The 25173-nt window shown below is 40.4% G+C and overlaps 1 protein-coding gene and 1 pseudogene across 2 annotated transcripts in view; one reads left to right on the top strand and one right to left on the bottom strand.

The window, feature by feature from the left end:
- The first annotated feature begins 1568 nt into the window (after positions 1-1568).
- On the top strand, positions 1569-8930 carry LOC111023627 (uncharacterized). Its single transcript, XM_088126952.1, has 10 exons — positions 1569-1861; positions 1946-2045; positions 2141-2195; positions 2340-2691; positions 2779-3265; positions 3523-3913; positions 4331-4529; positions 4712-5190; positions 6978-7177; positions 8775-8930. Exons 1-10 carry the CDS (start codon positions 1569-1571, stop codon positions 8928-8930), a joined length of 2712 nt encoding a protein of 903 aa, XP_087983078.1.
- A 6635-nt stretch (positions 8931-15565) lies between these two features.
- Positions 15566-25173, bottom strand: part of LOC111023628 (uncharacterized) — a 29503-nt pseudogene continuing 19895 nt past the window's right edge. The window contains exon 11 of the transcript XR_015792947.1: positions 15566-16059. The product of XR_015792947.1 is annotated as an uncharacterized LOC111023628 (transcript). The remainder of the gene's footprint in view (positions 16060-25173) is intronic.

Below are 25173 nucleotides of genomic sequence, written 5' to 3'. Positions count from 1 at the left end.
TTGTCTCCTACCTTAGTTTTGATGCAAAACATGGAAAACACACTATGTTGGGAAAATGCACCAGGCGCAATTCCTGGCTTTTCTTGGGATTTGAGTTCTACTCTTTCACTACTGCTTTTGATTGCTGCAGAGGCTAGGGTAACCTACAATCATATTCCTATGTGTGATTACAATCCTAGAGAATATCTACCAACTCATATTCATTATGGGTCAGACGGTCTATGCCTAGGACCATATTTTATGCGCTTATTCCTAAGTCACATCTTATATCGGTTTCCTATTATTTTACCTAACTCACCTTTCCTAAGGTTGGGCTTTGGTGTATAAATCAAGTTCCCACCGGCCGAATGGAAACAAGACGTAAAGAGAAGTTTTTAGAAACCAACCAAAAAAGTGTCAGGCACAATCTGGCCAAAATCCCGAGCGTGTTGAAAATCAAATCGTTTGACTAAGGCATTCTACAAGGAGGTTAATAACTAATTTAGAACATAATTAAATGAAAGTAAATGCACGAAAACATAAACAAAGTATTTTTCATTGAATTTAAATGAATAAATAAGTCATACAATGAGTTCTAGCTTAACCCTCTTCTCTCTCGAGCGTGAGGGAAGTGAAACTCGCTAAAGAACTTTAAAAGAACAGAATAAACATAGAACGAAAGTAAGAACTTGAATTAAAAGCAATACGAATTGCAAAAGCGTGAAAAACAAATAAATGAACAACTAGAACATGAACATAAACCCTAAAAACATGTTCTACAACTAAAGAGCATCTAAAAGAAGATGAAATGAAGCTTGGAAGGAATGATTTGCTGATGGAGGGATGACTTCCTAAGGTGGTTGAAAATCCCCCTCCATTTTAGGTGGAAAAGGGTTGACATTCACCTAACCACCTCACTTGGACTTAGACTCACAGTTTTGAACATGTGGGAAATGTCCTCATTGCCCTTCATTAATCAAAACGTGCGTTTTGACATTTTTCCGTCCAAAAATGCGCCAGGCGCAATTCTGCAAAAACATAATTATGTTATTTTCACCCAACTTTGACCGCATTTATCTCTTATTTTTTCTAAAGTACCATAGTTTGACTTTTATGTAGAAATAATCTATGCATGTTCTACTTTAAGAATATGTAGTCCTTTTTGGCAAATAATAATGGTAAAGGGGTCAAAAACGTGGTCAAACAGGGCTACCGACACATGTTTGTGCAGTAAAAAGTCAACCCTAACATGCATAAGTTCAACAACCCCAACATGTTCAAGCTCCTCCAGATGAGGCCCAATTCATCAAGGATTTCAAGCGCTATGGGCCCCCTACTTTTGACGGAGGAAGCAAGAAAACCACTGCAGCAGAGGAGTGGGTCGGAGAGTTAGAAGCTCTATATGCATACCTAGGCTGCAACGACCAATTCAAAGTCAAGGGGGCAGTCTTTATGTTGAGAGGGTAAGCTCTACCATGCTAATGTACCCATCACTTGGGCAAGATTCAAGGACCTGCTTAGATTTCTATTATCCAGAGACCGTGAAGAATGCTAAGGAAGCAAAATTCCTCTATCTCACCCAAGGTACAATGACGGTGACTCAATATGAAAAGAAGTTTACAGAACTCTCCCATTTTGCTCTAGACCTAATTCCGACCGAAGAAAAGAAGATAAAAAGATTTGTTAAAGGCCTGCGCAAAGGAATCAGAGGACAAGTTAATCTTCAGCGACCTACCACCTACGCAGAAGCAATTTGGGGTGTGTTGGTGATGGATAAGGATGTAACTATTAAGGTTCAGACGCCTCATGAAATTGGTTCCTCTTTAGGTGTGAAGAGGAAGACTCCTACTTATTTCCCTAATCAGCCGCCGAGGGCACCTCAGTAACTGGGTACACTTCCATTGTGCTCCTCATGTAGGAGAATACATGTCGGGCAATGTTGGTCTACTAATAGAGTCTGTTTCAGGTGTGAGAAAGAAGGTCATATAGCAAGGGATTGCCCTATGACAGCTCAAACATACAAAGATTGGGTCAAAAAGCCCCCTCAGCAGCTTCAACTCAAGAAGGTAACCAGAAAGCCTGAGTTTTTGCACTTACTGGTGAAGAAGTAGAAAATGCCGAGACTGTGGTAACATGTATATCTACCATTTTTTTTTTTTAGTTTTTGGGGTTATGCGTTATGAAGTTATGTCTTTATTCTTGTATCGTCCCTTCAGGTACTTTCCTAGTTCTTAGCGTACCTGCTTATGCATTATTTGATTCAGGGTCTAGTCACACCTTTACTTCCAATGCGTTTGCTCGATAAGCGGTCCTGGAGCTAGAACCCATAGGTTTTCAACTATCGGTGTCTACACCATCAGGTTCAGTTATGGTTGCCAGTCAAGCGGTGAAAGCAGGGAAGTTATCTTTTGACGACCACATCTTGGAGGCCAGATTAATCCAACTCGACATGCGGGATTTTGATGTTATTATGGGCATAGATTGGCTCGCTGCTAATCAAGCCAGCATCAATTGCTCAAAGAAGGAAGTCTCCTTCCAGCTACCCTTTGGCCGGAGCTTTACGTTCAAGGGTGTTAAGGGCGAGGTTCCAAGGGTAGTTTCAACACTAAAGGCGATACATCTTTTGCAGGGAGGTGCTCGGGGTTATTTGGCGAGTGTCGTTGATACTAATAAGGTTTCTCCCAGTGTCGATTTCGTCTACGTGGTCAAGGAGTTCCTTGATGTGTTCCCCCGATGACCTTCACGGGCTACCCCTAGTTCGTGAGTTGGACTTTTGCATTGACTTGCTGTCCGGGACAGCCACATTTCGGAAGCACCTTACCGAATAGCTCCAGCCAAACTGAAGGAGCTCAAGGTACAACTAGAAGATTTATTAGTCAAAGGCTTCATTCACCCGAACGTGTCCTCTTGGGGTGCACTAGTACTTTTTGTTAAGAAGAATGATGGATCGATGCAGCTGTGTATTGATTATCGAGATCTTAATAAGGTGACAATAAAGCACAAGTACCCCCTCTCTCGTATCGAGGACCTTTTTGATCAATTAAAAGGAACAAAGGTGTTCTCAAAGATAGACTTGCATTCAGGATATCATCAATTAAGGATTAAAGAGGCAAACATATCTAAGACAGCCTCCAAAACTAGGTATGGATACTACGAGTTTATTGTGATGTCTTTTGGACTCACCAATGCCCTCGTCGAATTCATGCACCTCGTGAATCGAGTCTTTAGATATTTCTTGGACACGTCTGTAATCGTGTTTATTGACGACATTCTGATTTACCTTGAGGTAAGTTCTGACTGCTTTGAGAGAAAATAATTTGTTTGTTAAGTTCTCAAAGTGCGAGTTCTGGTTGGACAAGGTAGCCTTCCTAGGTCACATGGTCATCAGAGAGGGGCATTGCGGTGGATCTGGCTAAAATAGAAGCAGTTAGCAGTTGGCCAAGGCCCAACACGGTGACAGAAATCTCTAGTTTCCTCGGGCTAGCTGGTTACTACAGAAGGTTCATTTAAGACTTTTCCCGCTTAGCTGCACCATTGACTCAGTTGACCCGTAAGAATGCCACTTTCGCTTGGGACGACGAGTGTCAGAGAAGATTCCGAGAGTTGAAGGGACGGTTGGTCATGGCCCCGGTTCTAACCGTGCCTGATGGGACGAGAGGTCTAGTGGTGTACAGTGATGCCTCACGGAAGGGCTTGGGTTGTGTCTTGATGCATCATGGGAAGGTTGTTGCCTACGCTTCGCGGCAATTAAAGGTGCACGAGCTCCATTACCCCACCCACAATTTGGAAGTTGCAGCAGTAGTGGTTGTTTTGAAGATATGGAGGTATTATCTATATGGAGAGAGAATTCAAATCTTCATGGATCATCAAAGTTTGAAATACTTTTCTCACTTAGAAGGAGCTCAATCTAAGGCAAAGAAGGTGGCTAGAACTGGTAAAGGACTACGATTGTGAGATCAATTACCATCCGGGTAAGGCGAACGTAGTGACCGATGCCTTTAGTAGAAAGGCTACGAGTGCAGCATTCTTGGCGGCACCAAATAATCCAGTACTAGTTAAGTTGGACCATTTCGAAGTGGAATTGGTAGTGGAAGATGTCGCGGCAATGTTAGCTCGACTTTCGGTGGAACCCACCTAAAGACAACAAATCATCACTGCCAAGAAGGAGGGTCCCAGCTTAACTAAAGGTTTCAGTATAGTGGGTCAAGGGGATTACACCCTCTCAGGCGATGCGGCCTTGCTCTACCAAAGGAGACTGTGCGTGCCGAGAAACTTCTTTGAGGCAGGTTTTGCTAGCAGAGGCTCGTAATACTCTGTTCTCAGTGCACCCTGGGAATACGAAGATGTACAGGGGATCTCAAGAAGCATTATTGGTGGGATGACATGAAACGAGAGATTGCCCAGTTTGTTAGTAAGTGCCTGACATATCAGCAGGTGAAGGCGTCGAGACAGATACCTGCCGGGTTGCTACAACCCTTAATCATACCTATTTGGAAATGGGACGATCTTGCCATGGACTTCATCGCACGGCTACCAAGGACGGTTAAAGGGTACACATTGATTTTGGTGATCGTGGATCACTTGACAAAGTCTGCTCATTTCATACCTGGCAAGGCCACCTATTCAATGGAAAAGTGGCAGAGCTTTATTTGCAGGAGATAGTTAGACTTCACGGCATACCAGTGTCTATAGTCTCAGTCGTGACTCTCGTTTCATGTCAACTTTTTGGCAGAGTTTGCATAAGGCACTTGGAACTCAGTTTGACTTTAGTACGACGTTTTCATCCCCAAACCGACGGCCAGACTGAGCGTCTGAATCAAATTCTGGTAGATATGTTGAGGGCTTGTATAATGGACTTTGGTGGTGGATGGCATAGACACTTGTACTTGATAGAGTTTGCTTGCAACAATAGTTTTCAGGCAACAATTGGTATGGCGCCGTATGAAGCTTTGTATGGAAGAAAGTGCAGATCTCTAGTCCATTGGGATGAGGTTGGTGAAACGTTACTCTTGGGATCGGAATTGGTGCAGATGACTAATGGGGCCATCAGAAGATCAGGGCGAGGATGCACACTACTCAAAGCCGACAAAAAAGTTATGCGGATAATAGACGTAAGGAGTTGGAGTTTGGCGTCGGTGACAAGGTGTTTCTCTGTGTGGCGCCGGTCCAAGGAGTCATACGTTTTGGAAAGAGAGGGAAGCTCACTCCAAGGTATATTGAACCTTTTGAGATCTTGGAACACATTAGCCCGGTAGTGTACAGTGGGAGAATTGAGAGAGATTGAGTGAGAGAGATGCTGGGAGTTTTTTTTTCTTCTTTTGTTCTGTATATTCTGTATTTTTCAGAACTACAAAAGAACCAAACAAAAGCAGTGACGTGGGAGTTACCCCACGTCACTTAACTGCCCACCGCTCTGCAATTTTGTAGAGGAGTTAAATATTAATATTAATAATTAATATATATATAATAATTAATATATATATATATAATTAATTAATTAATCATATTAATTAATAAATGTTAATTAAGTATTAATCTAATTAATAATTAATATATATATATATATACTGTATAGTATATATATATATATATCAAATAAATAATTAACCCTTAATTATTTATCACATAAATAGAATCATATTCTATGCATTTTCTCGTACAACCTATAGTTCTAATGTACATCTTATGCACATTATTTTTAACCTATAGTTTTAATACGAATCTTATTCATATTAATTTTATTTGAATCTCATTCAAATAATTTCTCTCATAATATATAGTTTTAATTTAGAATTAATTATATATTATAATGTATCAATATACATATAATCCCTTATGAGCTAGCAAGGGGACCTAATGGTCGTACAGATCAGAAGCTCTAACGATACGAGATTAATTGGTCAAACTCATTGACCGAATTAATCAACATTCATTGACTACTGGTCACTCCACTAAAGACCCGTAGTTGCACTCTTCTCACTACAGAATGTTTTCGTGTTCATGGATATACAACCATTAATAACAAGTCAATCCTTCACGAGTGCTCGTAACTCAAGTTGGGTCAAATTACCGGTTTCCCCTGAGTTACATCTTATTCCTTAAATATCACTGCTCCTCTAATGAACAACCCAATTATCGTCCGACCAATAACCGGAAGTCCCTCTCGGGCCAATGAGAGGGTGGGGCCCCTTGTTCAAGTCCCGGAGTCAGCATTTAAAGAAAACACTCATCCACTACCCTAATGTCGGGGAGGAGTGAATTCCATCTTGTGAAGTTATGTTCCCAGCTCCCGACTCGGTCTCGTACCCAAAATGGTAGGAATATTAAGTCGGCAACTCGGGCAACTCTCACCCATACAGACAAAGAACGAGCCCTCACGGGCAGGAGTCCATAACTCACTCAGGATTGAGAATGAGTTGTTTGGTCATTCTATGAAATAGCAATCTGTTAGTCAACGGCGTTACATCTAAAGATTGACTATTTCGCAGTCCAGTCTTATACAAACTCATTGTATAGGATACCCCCACTCGCATGTCTCCACACGAACGACCTGGATCGAGTCATCTGTAACATTTACAAAGTGGTGTATCCATAGTGTTGCCAGGATAAAGTACCCAACCTTATCCATATACTATAGACCCTTCAAGTTATTCACGAGACATTATCCACTCGTATATCAAGAGTATATCAAATATATACCTCGTATATCAGGGGTATATCAAATATATACCTAGTATATCAGGGGTATATCAAATATATACCTAGTATATCAAATACATACCCAGTATATATACTGTCCCGTTTACATTAAAATAACCTTGGATGTTTAGTTTATTGGATTTTGGACAATGGAATGCTATGAATTCAACAACAAATTTATTGAATAAAACTTTATTGAATATACATTTATTTTTACATAAATACAAACTACGAGTTTAGGGCAACACACCCAACAGGTGACCCTTCTCTCATTCTGAATCCCGAACCGTTGTTGTTAGATGAAATGTTGTGCTATGAGGAAGTACCTATTGAGATCTTAGCTAAGGAAACCAAAGTGTTAAGGAATTGGACGATTGACTTGGTGAAGGTTCAATGGAGAAATCACCAGGTCGAGGAAGCTACTTGGGAAAGGGAAAATGAGATCAAAGCCATGTATCCCGAGTTGTTCGCTCAGCAAACTTCCGAAGATCGTTCTTGGGTAAGGATATAACTTTTTATTTTCTTTAATTTTTTCAAATTCGAAGGGGGCAAGAGTTTATTAGGCACTAAATTTATCGTACGTCAAGGTGGTTGAGGTGGCTCAAGAGGCACTAAGTCCAGAGGAGTGGGTGGTAGTGGAATGGCTTTCTTCTTCTCCTTGTCCTTTGCGTGTGACTAGTTAAATGAAGACCATCCATGGATTTTGGTTGTGCTTCGAAAAATTGAGAAGAAACTAAAATTTAGAAATTCTAAAAGCAACAAAAAAAGCTAAACTATTGGTTCAAAAATCAGGCAAAATAACGAAAAAAATATTTTACACAAAGTTCCCTCAAAAAGGTAATCAGGACTTATGATTTCTCATGATCGAGCATGCTTACCAAAAAGATAGTAGATTCAGCATCGCGGTAGCAAACGTGACATAAATTAGGATAAGGAGCATGGAGTCTATGTAATGACAATTCTTGTATGGCTCTAACTTGTAAACTTGAAGACTAAGCATGAAATATGTTATCCACAAAGCATTTTAGCTTGCTGTCTCACTTAAGTAAATGTCTACCTAGAAAAAAAAAAACACGACTAAGCAACAGGAACACACCACATGCTGTCAACAACAAAATAAGGGTCAGAAAACTCCCTCAATTCAGTTAATGAGGAAAAAAAACTGCCGCCAAGAAAAAATCGCATGCTTCTATTTTTGGGCATTCCAAATTTTAGTATGGTTTTGTTCTTCTTATGGAAAAACGCATGCTACTCTTTGCCTTGCACCTTGGAAGTTGTTCTTAAGGTTTTGGGAACATTCATCCAATACTACGAAAATAAAATTATTAAAATATTCAGGAACTAAAATGCTTAAAAGTAAATATGAATAGAAGTAAATGTACAAAACTTCCCTCCATTGATGTACTTCAGTAGAACGTTGGAAGTTGTCTAAGCTCCATTATTCTCCTAGAGCTCATTCAACCTCTCTTCTGCTACTGCCCATGTCTTGGTTTCTCTTCTTCAATATGCTGTAAGGTTTAGCTCGAGGGGTAGGTGACTTACTTGTATGAACTTGCTTTTGAAATGTGTTTTGCGGTTGTCAATTCTTCGTAGAATTCTTCATTTGAACCTATCTCATCTTTTCCAATTTCTTCTCATCTTTTCCAATTTCTTCCTATTTGATCCTTGTTACGTGCAGTCAGCTATCCATTCTTTATATATTGATTTGTCTCCATAGAATGTTAAGGAAAAATGAAAAGTGGTCCAATATTGAGAGGTGATGAGTTAAGGTCAATTCCAACCTTATGCTTAATTTCCTCTACTAGTTACTGTTGTTCAACTTCCTTATTCTTCCCTACCTCCTTCATCACATCAAGGGCTGGTGGGTCATCATTTTCAGAGCTTATGTTCGTCATGTTCAAGCTCGCTCCATACGTTCATCGCCTCACTTTGTTGTTCCATATTGTTAGGTAATGCTTCCGATGGACTATTCCTCAACTCATCGAACAATTGATCTAATCGGATCTGAAGATTATATACTATTGTCTCAGTTTTTGTAATATATTCTATCATCATCTCTTCAAGGCCAAAAATTTCTGACCATTGTATTTGCTCAGGCATCTATTGTTGATTGTACTCCTACTGAGGCTGTGTCGGGAACTTTGGTGGTAATGCATGTTCATATGGATGGATACTTTCAAGTTGATGCTCTTCCCACAAGAAATTCAAATGATCCCTCCATTCTTGGTTGTATGTATTTGAAGAATGGTTGAGTTCTCATTGATTCCCTGGCTGACCTAGATAATAAAAGAATGGATAATTGTAGTGGGTAGCACAAAATGTCACCAGTTTTTCAAATTTTCAAATATAGCAAAATATTTGAATTTTTATTTTCCGAATTTTTATTATTCCAATTTTACCGTTATGATATCTAATATACATTCAATCTATATTTGATGTATATTTGTATCTGATATACATCCAATCTATATATGATATACATCTAATGTATATTTGTATCTGATTTACATCCAATCTATATCTGATGTACATCTGATGTACCTATAATATACTTCTGATATACATCTAATGTACCCCTGATATTCATCTGATGTACACCTCAATCTGGTAAATACTAAGGTATTCATTAAAATAGTTTAAACTTGTAATCAAGTTAAACTCCCTCAATCCAAATCTTACAAAGTTCCCATTTAGATTGGATATCAGTGCATCTCGTGGGCTCTTTTCAGATATTTGACGAATTAGATGCACTAATAACTGTAGTGGACATCTCTTAATATTAAGTAACAAAAAGTGTCCAAATGATCCATTTCTAAATATTTATATTTGGGTTGGTGCTAGCATCTTTAGAATGTAATCTATTGATTATATTTTTTAATATTGTTGCAATTTTTCATTAAAATACCATATTTCATTCTTTCGTTAAAGTAAAATCAACATTATATTAAATCATACAATCACATCAATATTATATTAGACAATCATATCAGTAGTATATCAAACAGTCGTTTTAGTAGTATATCAAACACTAATGTCAGTAGTATATTAGACGCTCATATAAATAGTACATCGCATGTATATCAGTACTACATATCAGTAGTATATCACACACTCATATCAGTGATATATCATACACTCATATCAATAGTAAATCACATTTATATCAGATGGAAATCAGAGAGAAATCGAAATGTAGGGTTTTCTGGGCTTTGGTTTGGGCTTGCAGGACCATGTTGTCATTTAATAGGTGGGCCTCTGTTTTTTTTTTTAATGCTATATTTGAAAAACCAAAACATTGTTGCTATTTTGCTTATTATTTTCCTTTTTTTTTGTCATATCTCAAGTTGGCCCTAAAAAATGTAGGATTAAATGGGTAATATTGAAATGAACGACAAATATCATCAGAATATAAACAACAAAATTGATTAATAATAGTTATGAGTGTGCTACTTCCCATTGGTAGATTACACATAAAATGATGATCCATTTCAAATTCTCCTGCTAGCTATTAGCTCACAATGAAAGTAACATCTCCTACTTTTCTTTTCTTTTTTTACTTTTTTTCTTGATCTTCGTTCTCACCTTAACCTTATTACAGACTCCTACAAGACTGTCTTAGTACTAAAAAAATTACCCTTTAAGATTAGATATAACAAATGATTTCAAGGAATAAAGGTATGCAACAATCACAATATAAAACAGCTCACTAAAAAGAAAATAATTTTAAAATAAAGTTCCCAACAATGGCATGAAAAACTTGTTGGGATATTCGCTACCTAAAAATATAAGAGACTCGTGCAAGCGTACAAGGTCACAAAGTAATACAAGGAAGTCATTCCAAGGTCGAATCCTCAAGGACTTTTCCTTCAAAATGAATTCAATGAAATGAAATGGTCCGAATTGCAATTGCGTTTTATGACTAAAAATGAGTGAAAGTCATGATTTGGGGTTGTAAATATCAAGTTTCTTTATAAAACACAACCCTCTGCTTCATACCTTAGTTTTGAAAGAAAATACAAACTTGAGGAAAAAAAGTCAGGCACTACTTGACACTTTTTGGAAATCTGAGTTCTACTCTTCCACGAGCCACTTTGGGTTATTTTAGAGCTAGGATAACCTACTATCATATGTCTATGTGTGGTTACAATCCTATAATGTAATTATCAACTCATATACTTTTATGGGTTAGATGATCTATATCTTGAAGGGATGTGAATCCCGAAGCGGAAACGGATTTTCGTTGCTGATTTTAGGGATACAAAATCGAAATTGAAAGAGGGAAAATACAGGGGAAAACCAAACCTTTGAAGAACTTTTCTTCAGTGAATTCCCCTCGAACACCACCACCGGATCTTCCTCGCTATCCTCTTGGGTCTCGGGATCGTGCTTGTGGTAGCACCTTGATAGAAGAGAGGGAGAGATCGAGAGAATCTTGAGAGAAATCCTGGAAGTTTTTCCTTTTTTTTTCAGTTCTATAACCCCCTATCCCTCATTCTCCAACACTTGGAGAAGAAGAAGAAGGGTGACGTGGGGAACTCCCCACGTCACAAAACCTCCCACTCCCCTGCAATTTTGCAGGGGAGTTAATATTAATATTAATATTAATATATATATATATATATAATATATAATAATAATTAAAATATATATATAATAATATGTATATAATAATTAATATATATATATATAATTAATTAATCAAATTAATTAATATAATTAATTATTAATAAATATATATACATAAATAATTAACACTTAATTATTTATTATAAAATTAGAATCATATTCTAAAACATTTCTCTCGTATTACCTATAGTTTTAATGTACATCTTATGCATATTATTTTTAACCTATAGTTTTACTATAAATCTTATTCATATTAATTTTATTTGAATCTCATTCAAATAATATCTCTCATAATATATAGTTTTAAATTACAATTAACTATATATTATAATGTATCAATATACATATAATCCCTTAAGTAATTTGAACAATTCAAATTCTTCCAAAACCTTGATCCTCGTTTTACCCGTTATGAGCTAGCAAGGGGACCTAATGGACCTACAGATCCGAAGCTCCAACGATGCAAGATTAATCGGTCAAACTCATTGACCGAGTCAATCTAGATTCGTTAACTATGGGTCATTCCACTAAAGACCCGCAGTTGCACTCTTCTCACTGCAGAATATTTTCGTGTCCATGGATATACGACCATTAATGACAAGTCAATCCTTCACGAGTGTTCGTAACTCAAGTTGGGTCAAATTACCGTTTTACCCCTGAGTTACATCTTACTCCTTAAACACCACTGCTCCTCTAATGAACCACCCGGTTATGGTCGAACCAATAACCGGAAGTCCCTCTCGACCAATGAGAGGGTGGGGCCCCTTGTTCAAGTCCCGGAGTCAGCATTTAAGGGAACACTCATCTACTCCACTAAAGTCGGGGAGGAGTGAATTCCATCTTGTGAAGTTATGTTCCCAGCTCCTCACTCGGTCTCGTCCCCAAAATGGTAGGAATGTTGAGTCGGCGACTCGGGCCACTCTCACCCATACAGATCAAAGGACGAGCCCTCACGGGCAGGAGTCCATAACTCACTCAGGATTGAGAATGAGTTGCCTGGTCATCCAAAGAAATAGCAACCTATTAGTTAATAGTGTTACATCTATAAAGATTGTCTATTTCGTGGTCCAGTCTTATACAAACTCATTGTATAGGATACCCCCACTCGCATGTCTCCACACGAACGACCTGGATCGAGTCGTCTGTAACCTTTACAGAGTCGGCCGTATCCATAGTGTTGCCAGGATAAGGTACCCAGCCTTATCTATATACTATAGACTGTTTAGGTTATTCACGGGACATTATCCATTCATATATCAGGGGTATATCATATATATACCCCGTATATCAACTATATACCCAGTATATATACTGTCCCGATTACATCAAAAATAACCTTGGATGTTTAGTTTATTAAATTTTGGACAATGCAAAGCTATGATTCAACAACAAATTTATTGAATAAAACATTATTAAATAGATATTTGTTTTTACACAATACAAACTACGAGTTTAGGGCAACCCAACATATCTAAGACCGTGGGTTATGCCCTTATGTCTAAGTCATCCCATATTAGTTTCCTAATATTCTACTTAATCTAACCTTCTCAGTGTTAGGCTTCAGTGTGTAGATAAATTTTCTAGTGGCCAATCTAAGAAACGATTTGAAGAAAACTTTCTAGAAACCAACCTAGAATTGCGTCAGGCATTGTGTGGGCTTGTTTCCGACCGTGTTAAAATTAAATAATTTTAGCTTACGCATTCCATAAAGAGGTTGAAAACTAAATTAGTGCATAATAAAAGCAAAAGAAAGTGCTCAAAAAATAAGAGAAACGGTTTCCATTGATTTAATTTAAATAATAACAACGTACAATAAGTTCTAGTTTAACCTCATTCTCTTTCAAGTTTGAAGAGAGTTTAAACTCACAAAAGAACACTAAGGAAATGAAATAGATGAAGAACGAATGAAATAAATTTGAATTAAAGCAATAATGAAATATAACAAGGCTTTGGTTTTCGAAAATACAAAGAACTAACAAAGGAAAAAGATACAATGAATTTAAACTATCATCTAGAAATGAAACTCGAATAAAACGGATGCTAAGATATGGGTGAACTACTGAGGATAGGGTTGAGACTCTTCCAACTGCATGAATTTGACTTGGACTTGACTTGGACTGGGCTGAATTTGTTAAAGTAAATCACATGTAAGATGACTTTCATGCCCTCATAATCAAAACGAGTGTTTTGATAAATCAGCCTCAATTGCGCTAGGCGCAATTTCCCTATAAAGTAGAAAATTTGTGAGTTTTTTCCAAGTTTGACCACGTTTTATCTCAATTTTTCTCAAAACACTCTATATTGAAATTTATCTAGAAATATTCTCCTTCTATCATATTTTAAGAATATTAAACACTTTTTATAAAATACGAAGGAAAAAAGGTTTGTTTTTATAGTCAAGCATGCCTCGATAGTAACGTTTTTGCAGCAAAAAGTCAAACTTATAAATATTCCTGTTGATGATGAGGGTGGGTGAAGAGACTGCAAAATAGTGTGCATGAGGAGATTCTTGTGGATGGTAAGGCACCCGGGTAGTTTGGAATAACATTAGAGAGACTTCATCGATAAGTTGCAAGGATCGATGGTTGTTTGATTGGATGGAAGGCGATTTGAAGGCGATTCAGAGGTACTTGAGGCGACTTTTAAAGGTTTTTACCATCCAAGTAATTAAAAATCTAAATATGTCATTGTTGAAATTGAATATGTGTTATTGCACGTGTAAGCTGTGTCGGTTGATCTAGATGATAAAAAAAACTTATTCAAATGTTCCCGAGGACTCTACTCAACATTAATTTATTGAACGGGCTGCAGAAGTTAGGTAGAAGATATTTTGTATAAGTTAGGGTTAGTTCTTGTTATGTTAGATGTTGTTAGGCATGTATTTCAAAGAGAAATGCTATCAGGACGATCCTGTATCAAACGTTATCGCTACGATATCGAGCGAGAATCGAGATCCCCTTGTTTAAGCGGTGATATGTGGACCACTCACAACTAAGATCGTTATTCCAAAAGAGGATGTTGCGACTCATATAGATTTGAGGACCGTCTCCTTGAAATGTTGACAGGGGAACCAATTACCACTGAGATCGTGGCTGCAAATGAGATTGTGGCGACTGATACAAAATGTTGAGGACCCTCTACCACAAACGGTAACATTTGCACCTGTTATCGATGAGATCGTGCATTATGCTTGCATGTACTTATAATCCAAATCCATCCAGGACTAGCCGATTGAAGTGGAAATCGTTCCAACCTCCAAAGTGTGATAGATGACGATTGATGTTGACTCACAAGTAGAATCGGTGGTACTTGTAGACTCACAAGAGAACATGCAATCATAAGATGTTTGTCAGACACCATAACCTCCTAAGGTCGTTCATTGTGGGTTGCAAAAGAGGCAGGCGACATGGAAGCTTTGTCGTTCTTTTGAAGTCAAAGTTGGTGGGAAGAAGAGAAAGGTTACCATCCGTGATCCTATATGTGAGATTCCCACTGAAATGGATGGCAAGTCTCAAGCCTTGATGAATGATCCAAAACTTAAGTCACAGACCACAATACACAAGATTCGAAATAATGAATGGATCATTGACTTACTCCTTATAAATGGTTGAAGTGTGTGGTATGACACTTGTAGACCCTAATTGTCATTTAGGTAGTATATTTATATCCTCGTATATGTACAACGTTGTCCAATTTAGAATCCCTTGTGCAAGTGTACCCAACCGTTGTAGAAGGTGATAAAAAGATCATATCCATAGGGATTGATTACTAAACACTTGAACATTTTACTTAAGAAGACTAAATAAGCTTAGCAAAAGTATGGTTGAATATAAAGACTTTGGAATTTAAATGAAATAGTGCATAAAAAGCTTACTAACTAATTGAATATAAAACAAATGAATATAGTTGGAATTTAAGAAAATGAATTAAATAAGGTTTAACTGTCATCAACAAGGGTAAGGGGGAAGAGTTTATGTGACTTTTTCTGAGCTCATGTAAACAATGCTACAACATTAACGACAAAATATAATGGCCAAACAGACATGGAATCTTCCCAGATTTTCTAGATTTTTTGTTATTACGTTTTAGGGTAAACATGAAAGCATATCAGCATAATTTATAGTCCTACTAGGTGAGTCTTAAGTACCCACGCTCTAAACTCAAGTAGATCTAGCACGAGTTGAAGCCAAACACTGCTTATTACAATTTCCAAAAGCTAATAAAGAGGTATTCCAATATGTTGAGCACATTGAAAATCATATGTTAAAATCAACTTCAACTCATTATATATATTATCATTAAAGCCAAAGCAAAGTTTACAGCCCAAAAATAAGTTCACAACATCCTCCCCCTTACAATATGAACTTAGCTACGCAATGTCATACAAGAAAAGGGAAGAAGAAAATACAAAACTCGTGCACCAAAGAGTACAAAAGAATAAGAGAAGGAAGAAAAACAGCAGCCCTTCACTATATCAGCTCCCTTTGTTGTCTTCTTCGGGTTCCTCTCCAAGTGTCTTCCTTCCTCTCTTGTCATGTTATCTACAGGGATTTTATGAAGAATGAATGGAGGCAACCTTGAATGCAAGCTTTTATACCCCTCCTCAATTTTAGGGCAACCAAAATGGATAAAACGGGGTCTAGCTCAATTTAAGGTGAATCTGCGTTTTACTGCAATAAATTCTCGGGTAAAAGATATCACTGTCAGCTTTGTCTTTTCTGCCTGTTTGATTCTGATGCTACAACATCAACAATGCTGCATCAGAACATTCAAAATTAGGTCATTCTTCATAAAATCTGAGCATCATTTGCAAATGCAGAGATGTTACTGACTTTGAAACATTATTTGCACAAAATCAATGTAGAGTGGGTGTTAGTGTGACTATCCTTAGCTAATTTATATGGAATTCTTGCACAAACAACTCTCTTTTGGAGAGTTATCATACAAGTAGTTAATTCATTGGTGATGTTCAAGGGAAAGAAGCTGGATAAGTGATCAGATCATTGCAAGTTTTCCATTACAGACGTATTTTTCACGATACGTAAACGAAGTTATACGTCTTTCGTTTCACATTGAATAGGTAAAGGCAATAAGGATTGTCATGTCGGCATTACTGTTGAAGTGCGGGGTTATTTCTGTCAGGTCACGTGTACCACTTATACCGTGGCTCGTCCAGTGGGCAACTTCGACACCGCAACAGGAGGAAAATGTGGATTGTGGTACTTTTTGTATTAAGTTTTTTTAGTACGTTGTAACAGGTTAAGATATGAGAACCCTAACTCAAGATATGATGCTATTTTTTAGAAGGCAGTTTGCAGTCTAAACGTGGGGGAATAGGCCAGTTTTTTATTATCAAACTTCGCTTGGTTTGGAGTTTTTTTATTGGGTAAAATACACTTTTGATCACTCAGTTTGAAGGTAGGTTTCTATTTGGTCTCTAAGTTTGAAAAGCGACAGTTTGGTCCCCGACCTTTAAAAAATAGTTCTAAAAGGTCCTTGGTATTAAACTTTCGTTAGTGTCACTAATAGAATGCTGGTGTTGCATCGGTGAGAGATGGGAGAGCTTGAAACAATTTCAGCTCATTAATCTCTTCCCTCCCTTTCAATTTTTCGAATTTTTTGCCCTTAATTTATGTAAGGCTTTCTGGACCCAACTAATTGGGATTAGCATCTATAACTTCAAAGGAAAAAAAAAATCATTTCCTCCTGAAATTAGTGTGGTTTTTTTATTTGGAAAATTGAAGAAGATGATAAAGTAAACAAGAAAATGAAGATGATGGCAGAAAGTTAGGTTTTCTTTTTTCTTTTGAAATTGGTGTGATTTTACCTACGAGCATCTAGAGGAAGGAGGATTTTTTGGCGTCGTTGGGCCGACGATGGCGAGGAGTTCACCGGATTTGGTGGAGCACGTGGCAGACGGGGGTGGCCTTGTGACGGGAATGCGAAGCTCTGGTGAAGAAGTTCTTCAATGGCCACGGTATGGGGTTTTGAAGATGGAAGAAACTCAAATGCCCTAAGTCAAAAAACAGCTCCAATTGGCCTAACGTTTAAGAACAGGATATAGCTATAAAAGGAACTCAAGATTGTACACCACAAATAACTCAAATGCTTGATGGTATCCCAAGGTTTGTTCAATTCTCTGGATTTTTCCTTGTTCTTCAGTTTCTTTCCAACTTTTTTCCCACGTGGAGATGCTTTAACTGCACACGTCCAAGTTAAAGTTAATGTTAGACCTCCAATTGTAAAAACATATAGGAGGAAGGGCAAAGAAGTCATTGTATGGGGAGAGGGCCACAACAGCCAAGAGAGAGAAATGGGGACCAGTAGCCACATCCAAGTTAATGTTAGACCTCCAATTATAAAAATATATAGTAGGCAGGGCACAGAAGTCATTGTAGGGGGAGGGGGCCATAACGGCCAAGAGAGAGAAAGGGGGACCAGTAGCCATACGTAGGTAGGAAAGCGGACGTCTATAAGGGCAGGGAATGTAGGCAGGATCATCCTAGACTTTTGTGCTGTGTAGCTTTTTTGGGCTGTTTGGAGAGATTCCCCGCCCTCTTGGATTGGTGGGTCTGTTTTGTTGTTGCTTTCGGTTTATTTTCGTTCTTTGTATTGCCTTCGGGCTCTTTTCGATGAAGTAAAGGAATTAGTGAGGTTGTTACCTCACAAATTGGTATCAGAGCAAGTCGTAATTGGGCAAGATGATGGTGAAGGAGCTGGAAACCAGGTGTGAAGTGGTGGAGAAGGACACTGCCGATGTGAAGATTGAAGTCACATCACTCCTTCACAAGATTTAAGAGCAGCAGAAATCGATCCAAAGCGTCCATGCTACGTTGAAGGCATTCATGGCACAGATCATCGGAGGAACTTCGCAGACCGTTTTGATGATAATTGGGGAAACATCAGTGACGAAAGGAAAGGCTGTTGAGGGAGAGACCTTGGAAAAAGACAACGGAAATCATAATACTGATAGAAATCGTTTTAAGAAAGTTGAGATGCCGATTTTTACAAGTCTGGAGTTAGAGTCCTAGATTTTTCAAGCTGACAGATACGAAATTCAGAAGTTGACAGAGGATGAGAAGATGATTGTGGCCATCATCAGTTTTGACGGAATAGTCTTGGCCTGGTTTCACTATACGAATAACCTGGTGAAGTTCCATGACTGGAACGATCTCAAGGGGCGCCTGAGAGACCGATTCTATCCGACGAAGGAAGACAATGTGCCAAGTTGCTATCCATCAAGTAGGAGGGAACGTTCGCGGAGTATCGCCAAACGTTTGAAGCGTTAGCGGCGGCCCTCCCTCAACTTTCCGACGAGGTAATGGAAAGCACCTTCCAAAATGGGCTTGACCCAATGATGCACGTCGAAGTTCGGGCTCTGAACCCAAAGGGTTGGATCAAGTGGTCTGCAAGGCCCAGCTCATAGATGACATCAACACTGCGAGTCTGGAAACAGAGGGACATAATACAACTAAGAAGGCCCAGACCAGCCCAATTACGACCAAAACGGCGTCCAAAACCCGAGAGGTAATACCCACTCGTACTGTACACTTTCAAGTAAAATTCCTAATACTACACAAGGAGTGGGAACGCCACAAGCAGCAAAGAAGGAACCTCCCTTCAAAAAGCTGACGGTAGCTGAATTCTAGAAGAGGAAGGAACGCGGGTTATGCTTTCACTGTGAGGAAAAGTACTCGGTCGAACTGTTAGGCCTCAGCCTCAATTTTATTTATCAACAAGCCAAGGGAGTTTAGAGAGCTCACTGCCTCTCCTAAGTACTCACAGAGAAAACAACTCGCATACCCCCCCTCCCTCTCTCTACCCTTAGATATACACTCTTTACGTAACTAACCAATATTCCTTATACCCGTATAACTAACGAATCCTTCAGGGCCCACCTATGAGTGCGTAATGCACTTGTTCAAACTGTCTCTCTCTTTCTCATTCGTTTACGTTGATACACCTTAGTAATTTGGGGTCTATCACTACCCGCCCCCCAACAAGCCACCTTGAGGATTGGAAACTGGAACGCAATCTGAGCAGCACGTTCCCAAGTGGCATCCTCAGTAGAAGCATGCTCCCAATGAATCAGCACTTCCAATTCACCCGGTGCAGATGGACACTAACGCAATCCAAGCAAAGCAAGCGGCTGTAATAGCCAACGAAGATCTGGAGTCAAATTCGTCAGGATCATAAAGATGGGCAAATTAGGACCGACCGCCTTTCGTAGCAATGACACGTGATAAACGGGATGGATGCCAGCGGTCTCAGGAATGGCCAGTCGGTAAGCAACCTTGCCGACTTGGGACAGCACCTGGAACGGGCCAATGAAACGGGGTGCCAACTTAGGGTGGGTATGGCGATACAAAGTCGATTGGCGATAGGGACGTAATTTCACATAGGCCCAATCATCGGCCTCAAAAGAGACATCTCTTCTATGGGCATTCGCGGACGTAATCATCTTTTGTTAGGCCCGGTGCAAATGGTCCTTTAGTGTAGCCACCATAACATCACGATCACGAAGTTGGCGATCTACCGCACTGACTGCCAATGAATCAGCGGTGTATTGTAATAGCGGGGGTGGAGACCGACCGTATACAACCTCAAATGGTGAGAGCATAGTGGTCGTGTGGGTGGCGGTATTATAACTGTATTCCGCCCAAGATAGCCATTTCGCCCACTGTTTTGGTGTCATCATAGCAAAACAGCGAAGATATGTTTCAACCCCTCGGTTCACCACCTCAGTTTGACCATCCATTTGGGGATGATATGCAGTGCTATGCTTAAGCTTTGTTCCTAGGGAGCGGAACAATTCTTCCCAAAAGAGACTCGTAAAGCTTTTATCACAGTCTGAGACAATACTCCTTGGGCACCCGTACAAACACACAACTTCTCTCAAAAAAACAGCAGCCACTGAGAAGGCAGTAAAACGATGCTTTAAAGGAATAAAAATGATCATACTTGGATAACCGATCGACCACCACGAGAATGGTATCATACCCTTCTGATTTCGGCAAGCCCTCGATGAAATCCATAGAGATGTCTTCCCATACACGGTCGGGAATGGGCAGGGGTTGCAAAAGTCCTGCGGGGGCCAAGGACAGGTATTTGGCTTGCTGGCAAACAGCACAATCAGCTACATAAGCCCGTACCCGCGCCTTCATCCCTTTCCAATACACCTTGCGCGCAATCCGCTGATAGGTTTTCAACGCCCCATGGTGTCCTCCGACCGGGCTGTTATGGAATTCCTGCAGTAAAAGGGGAATTGTAGGCGACATGGGGGGTAAAACTAATTTACCTCGATAAAGGAGTAAGTTGCCCTTTAAATAAAATCCCGTCGGATAGTCCCGGTGCTCGAGTATAGCTTGACGAATGTTGGACAGTGCGTTGTCTTCGCTAACCTGAGTCTCAAATACGACCATATTCAATCCATCAACGATGCTTAAGACTCCCAGTTCGAAGGCGATTGGAAGGCGGGACAAAGCATCGGCTGCCGTGTTATCCAACCCACGTTTATAGTCGATGACAAAATCGTAACCCAATAGCTTGGCCAGCCATCGTTGGTACTCACCCGCGACCACCTGTTGTTCAAGAAGGAACTTCAAACTTTTTTGGTCAGTACGGACGGTGAATTGTCGTCCCAACAAATACGGTCGCCACTTCTGAACAGCAAAGACGATGGCCATTAACTCTCGCTCATAAACGGCCTTATGGCGATGCGTAAGTGGTAAAGCGTGGCTGAAATAGGCTAAGGGCCGTTGATTTTGCATCAAAACTGCTCCCACCCCTACTCCAGATGCATCGGTCTCCAACACGAATGGTTGTGAAGAATCAGGTAGCCCAAGAACGGGCACAGTTAACATCGCAGACTTTAACTGCTGGAAAGCTAGTTCTGTTTCCGGATTCCAGTGAAACCCGTCTTTCTTTAGAAGTTGTGTCAGGGGAAAAGCAATTGTCCCATAATTAGCCACAAATTTTCGATAGTAACCTGCTAACCTAAGGAATCCACGCAACTCTTTAAGGTTGCGGGGTGAGGGCCATCGGTTCATTGCCTCCAACTTAATGGGATCAGCCGCTACACCTCTGCCGAGATCAAGTGACCCAAATACTCAATTTTGGAAACTGCAAACTAACATTTTTTAAGGTTGGCCACAAACTGATTATGCACCAAAACGCTCAAAACTGTCTCCAAATGTCCCACGTGATCTGCCATAGTCACACTGTATATGAGAATATCGTCGAAAAAACCAAAACAAATGTCCTCAGAAATGGTCGCAGAATGTCATTCATGACGGACTGGAATGCGGATGGCGCATTTCGGAGGCCGAAGGGCATGACCAAGAACTCATAATGTCCCTCATGGGTACAGAAAGCCGTTTTATGGATGTCGGCCATGCTAACACGGATTTGATGATACCCGGATTTCAAATCGATTTTCGAAAACACTGTAGCCCCGAATAGTTCATCGAGAAGCTCATCCACCACCGGAATTGGGAAATTATCTGGTACGATTACTTGATTCAAAGCCCTGTAGTCCACACAGAATCGCCAACTGCCGTCTTTTTTCTTCGTTTTTTGATTCTCCTACCACAATCGACCTTCCTACCACTAGCGGAGCTTCAACGATCATTTTCTGCTTGCCCCTATCCGTATTAGTCCGTTCCGACGATGCCGAGCCTTCTTTCTCTCGAAAAAGTCCCTCCAATTTTTTGAACATTGAAATCATATCTCCCCTGATTTCCTCCACCTTAGAATCCATCCTTCCCTCCATTCCTGTCAAACTCGATTGCATCTCTACTAACTTCTCTTGCATCTCTCCAATTCTCCCTTCGAACTTCTCCTCAACTTCGTTAATCCTAGTGTCCATCCTGCTACCAACCATTCCCAAACTTAGCTCTGATACCAAAATTGTTAGGCCTCAGCCTCAATTTTATTTAGCAACAAGCCAAAGGAGTTTAGAGAGCTCCCTGCCTCTCCTAAGTACTTACAGAGAATACAATCACAATTAAGAAAACAACTCGCATACCCCCCACTCTCTCTACCCTTAGATATACCCTCTTTACGTAACTAACCAATATTCCTTATACCCGTATAACTAACGAATATCCTCCCGGGCCCACCTATGAGTGCGTAATGCACTTGTTCAAACTGTCTCTCTCTTTCTCATTCGTTTACGTTGATACACCTTAGTAATCTGGGGTCTATCACGAACATAAGTGTCAGAATAGAGAACTCCGAGACTTCATGGTACACGACGACGAAATGTTTGAGGTAGAAGACAAAATGATGGTAGAAGGGAAGCAAGAAGAAACCGAAGAAAATGCTGGGAAGATCGTAGAGTGCCAACTTAATACGATCGTAGGGATTTCCACCCCAGGAACGATTAAGGTGAAAGGAGTGATACAAGGACGAGAAGTAGTAGTACTGATACATTATGGAGCGACCCACAATTTCATATCCCTACCGCTAGCTAATGAGTTGAACCTGGCTAAAACGGAGACGGTGAACTATGGGGTGATAATGGGATCTGGTACAGCAGTAAAAGGGAACGGCATCTGCAAGGGAATCATGTTGCCGAAACTCGTTGTGAAGGAAGATTTTCTTCCTTTGGAGCTGGGCAAGCTAGATGTAGTATTGGGGATGCAGTGGCTCCAAACTATGGGCAAAATGGAGGCCGATTGGCCTGCTCTAACCTTGCGGTTTGATAGAGGGGGTAAGCAGATTACCATTTAAGGGGATCCAACGTTGGCATGCCTGGAAGTGTCGATGAAAAGGCTAGCCGAGCAATGGGAAGCCCAAGACCAAAGGTACCTAGTGGAGATGAGAACCTTGAATCCCATGGAAGGGGAAAGAGAGGAGGTTTCTGATGTAATATCTCCGCTAGTGGAAGACCTCATCCATGAGTATCTGGAACAAGCCCCCTGTGAACGTGCGCCCCTACAGGTACGCCCATGCTCAGAAGGAAGAAATCGAAAGCCTAATCAACAAGATGTTGGAATTGGGAATCATCAAGCCAAGTGTGAGCCCTTTCTCGAGTCCAATCATCTTGGTAAAGAAGAAAGACGGTAGTTGGCACTTCTGTGTAGATTACAGGGCCCTCATTAACGCGACAATTCCCGATAAATTCCCTATACCAGTGGTGGGGGAGCTACTAGATGAGTTACATGGCTCCAAAATCTATTCAAAACTAGATCTCCGCTCAGGCTATCACCAAATCCGAATGGCAGAGGAGGACACTTACAAGACTGCTTTCAGAACCCATGAGGGACATTATGAGTTCCTAGTGATGCCTTTTGGCCTCACCAACACACCGTCTACCTTCCAGGCTCCGATGAACAACGTCTTCAAACATTTCCTCTGTAGGTGCGTTTTGGTTTTCTTTGACGATATTCTGGGGTATAGTCTTGACTTGCAGACACATATCACCCATCTGGATATGGTCTTTAACGTGTTGAGAGACAATTCACTCTTTGTAAACCTGAAGAAGTGTAGCTTCGCGGTTGAACGTATCAAGTATCTGGGATATTGGGTATCCACGAAAGGGGTAGAGGCTGATCCTTCCAAGGTAGTTACGATGATTCAATGGCCCGTACCTTCGAACGTGAAAAAATTGAAGGGATTTCTGGGACTGACGGGCTACTATAGGAAGTTTGTATCCAACTACGCTACGATCGAAGCTCCCCTAACCCAACTACTCAAGAAAGACGGGTTTCAATAGTCGGATCAAGCAACGGCAGCCTTTGAGCAACTTAAGAGGGCAATGGTCACTTTACCAGTTTTGGCATTACCCGACTTCACGGTCCCTTTTGTAATTGAGATCAATGCTTCTGGCACTGGATTGGGGGTTGTTCTTACTCAAAACCAACGTCCCATTGCCTACTTCAACCAAACCTTGTTGTTGTAGAACCAAGCCACATCAGTCTACGAAAGAGAGTTGATGACGGTGGTGTTGACCATCCAACGGTGGAGACCTTATCTATTGGGGCAGAAATGCATGGTGCGAACAAATCAGCAGGCTCTCAAGTACTTGCTAGAGCAACAGATAGTCCTACTAGAATATCATAAGTGGATTTCTAAGCTGTTGAGGTATGACTTTGAAATACAGTACAAGCCAGGGTTGGAGAACAAAGCAGTAGACGCGTTATCAAGGATGACAGCGACCCCTACCCTAGCAGTCCTCTCAACGTCCTTATCGGCAACTCTCTTTGGCCAAGCAAGGAATAAGAAGCTGCAGCCTAAGTTCTTCGAGCCCTATGCACAACGAATTGGCAAAGTAGCATATCGCCTAGACCTTCCACCAGAGGCTCTTATCCACCCAGTCTTCCATGTATCACAACTGAAGAATGTGATTGGGACCGCATATGCAATTCAACTAATACCACCACAGCTTACGGAAGATTGGGAGTGGATCGTTGAACCCGAATCCATCTTTGCCTATCAGACCAATCCTACCACAGGAGAGACAGAGGCCCTCATCAGTTGGAAAGGGTTACCTGAAGAAGAAGCGACTTGGGAGAACGTTTGTGACATCTGCAGACAAGGTGATAGTGGTGGGGGGGGGGGGGGGGGGGGGGGGGGGGGGGGGGGGGGGGGGGGGGGGGGGGGGTGTTAGACCAATTGTAAAAAGATATAGTAGGAAGGGCAAAGAAGTCATTGTATGGGGAGAGGGCCATAACGGCCAAGAGAGAGAAAGGGGGACCATTAGCCATACGTAGGTAGGAAGGCAGACGTCTATAAGGGCAGGGAATGTAGGCAGGGAGGATCATCCTAGACTTTTGTGCTGTGTAGCTTTTTGGGCTGTTTGGAGAGATTCCCCACCCTCTCGGATTGGTGGGACTGTTTTTCTGTTGCTTTCGATTTATTTTCGTT

The sequence above is a fragment of the Momordica charantia genome, assembly GCF_013281855.1.
Source record: "Momordica charantia cultivar OHB3-1 chromosome 8 unlocalized genomic scaffold, Mcharantia_2.0 BLBB01000008.1, whole genome shotgun sequence".
Classification (NCBI taxonomy): Eukaryota; Viridiplantae; Streptophyta; class Magnoliopsida; order Cucurbitales; family Cucurbitaceae; genus Momordica; species Momordica charantia.
This window is presented reverse-complemented; position numbering and strand designations above follow the sequence as displayed.

What these genes read in the sequence shown, in the direction of transcription:
- LOC111023627 (XM_088126952.1), top strand. Translation starts at nt 1,569, where the DNA reads ATGACGGTGACTCAATATGAAAAGAAGTTTACAGAACTCTCCCATTTT. An exon ending in CAGCCGCCGAGGGCACCTCA is followed by an intron (nt 1,862 to 1,945) that starts GTAACTGGGTAC and finishes AGTCTGTTTCAG; the next exon opens with GTGTGAGAAAGAAGGTCATA. An exon ending in AAAGAAGGTGGCTAGAACTG is followed by an intron (nt 3,914 to 4,330) that starts GTAAAGGACTAC and finishes GAAGATGTACAG; the next exon opens with GGGATCTCAAGAAGCATTAT.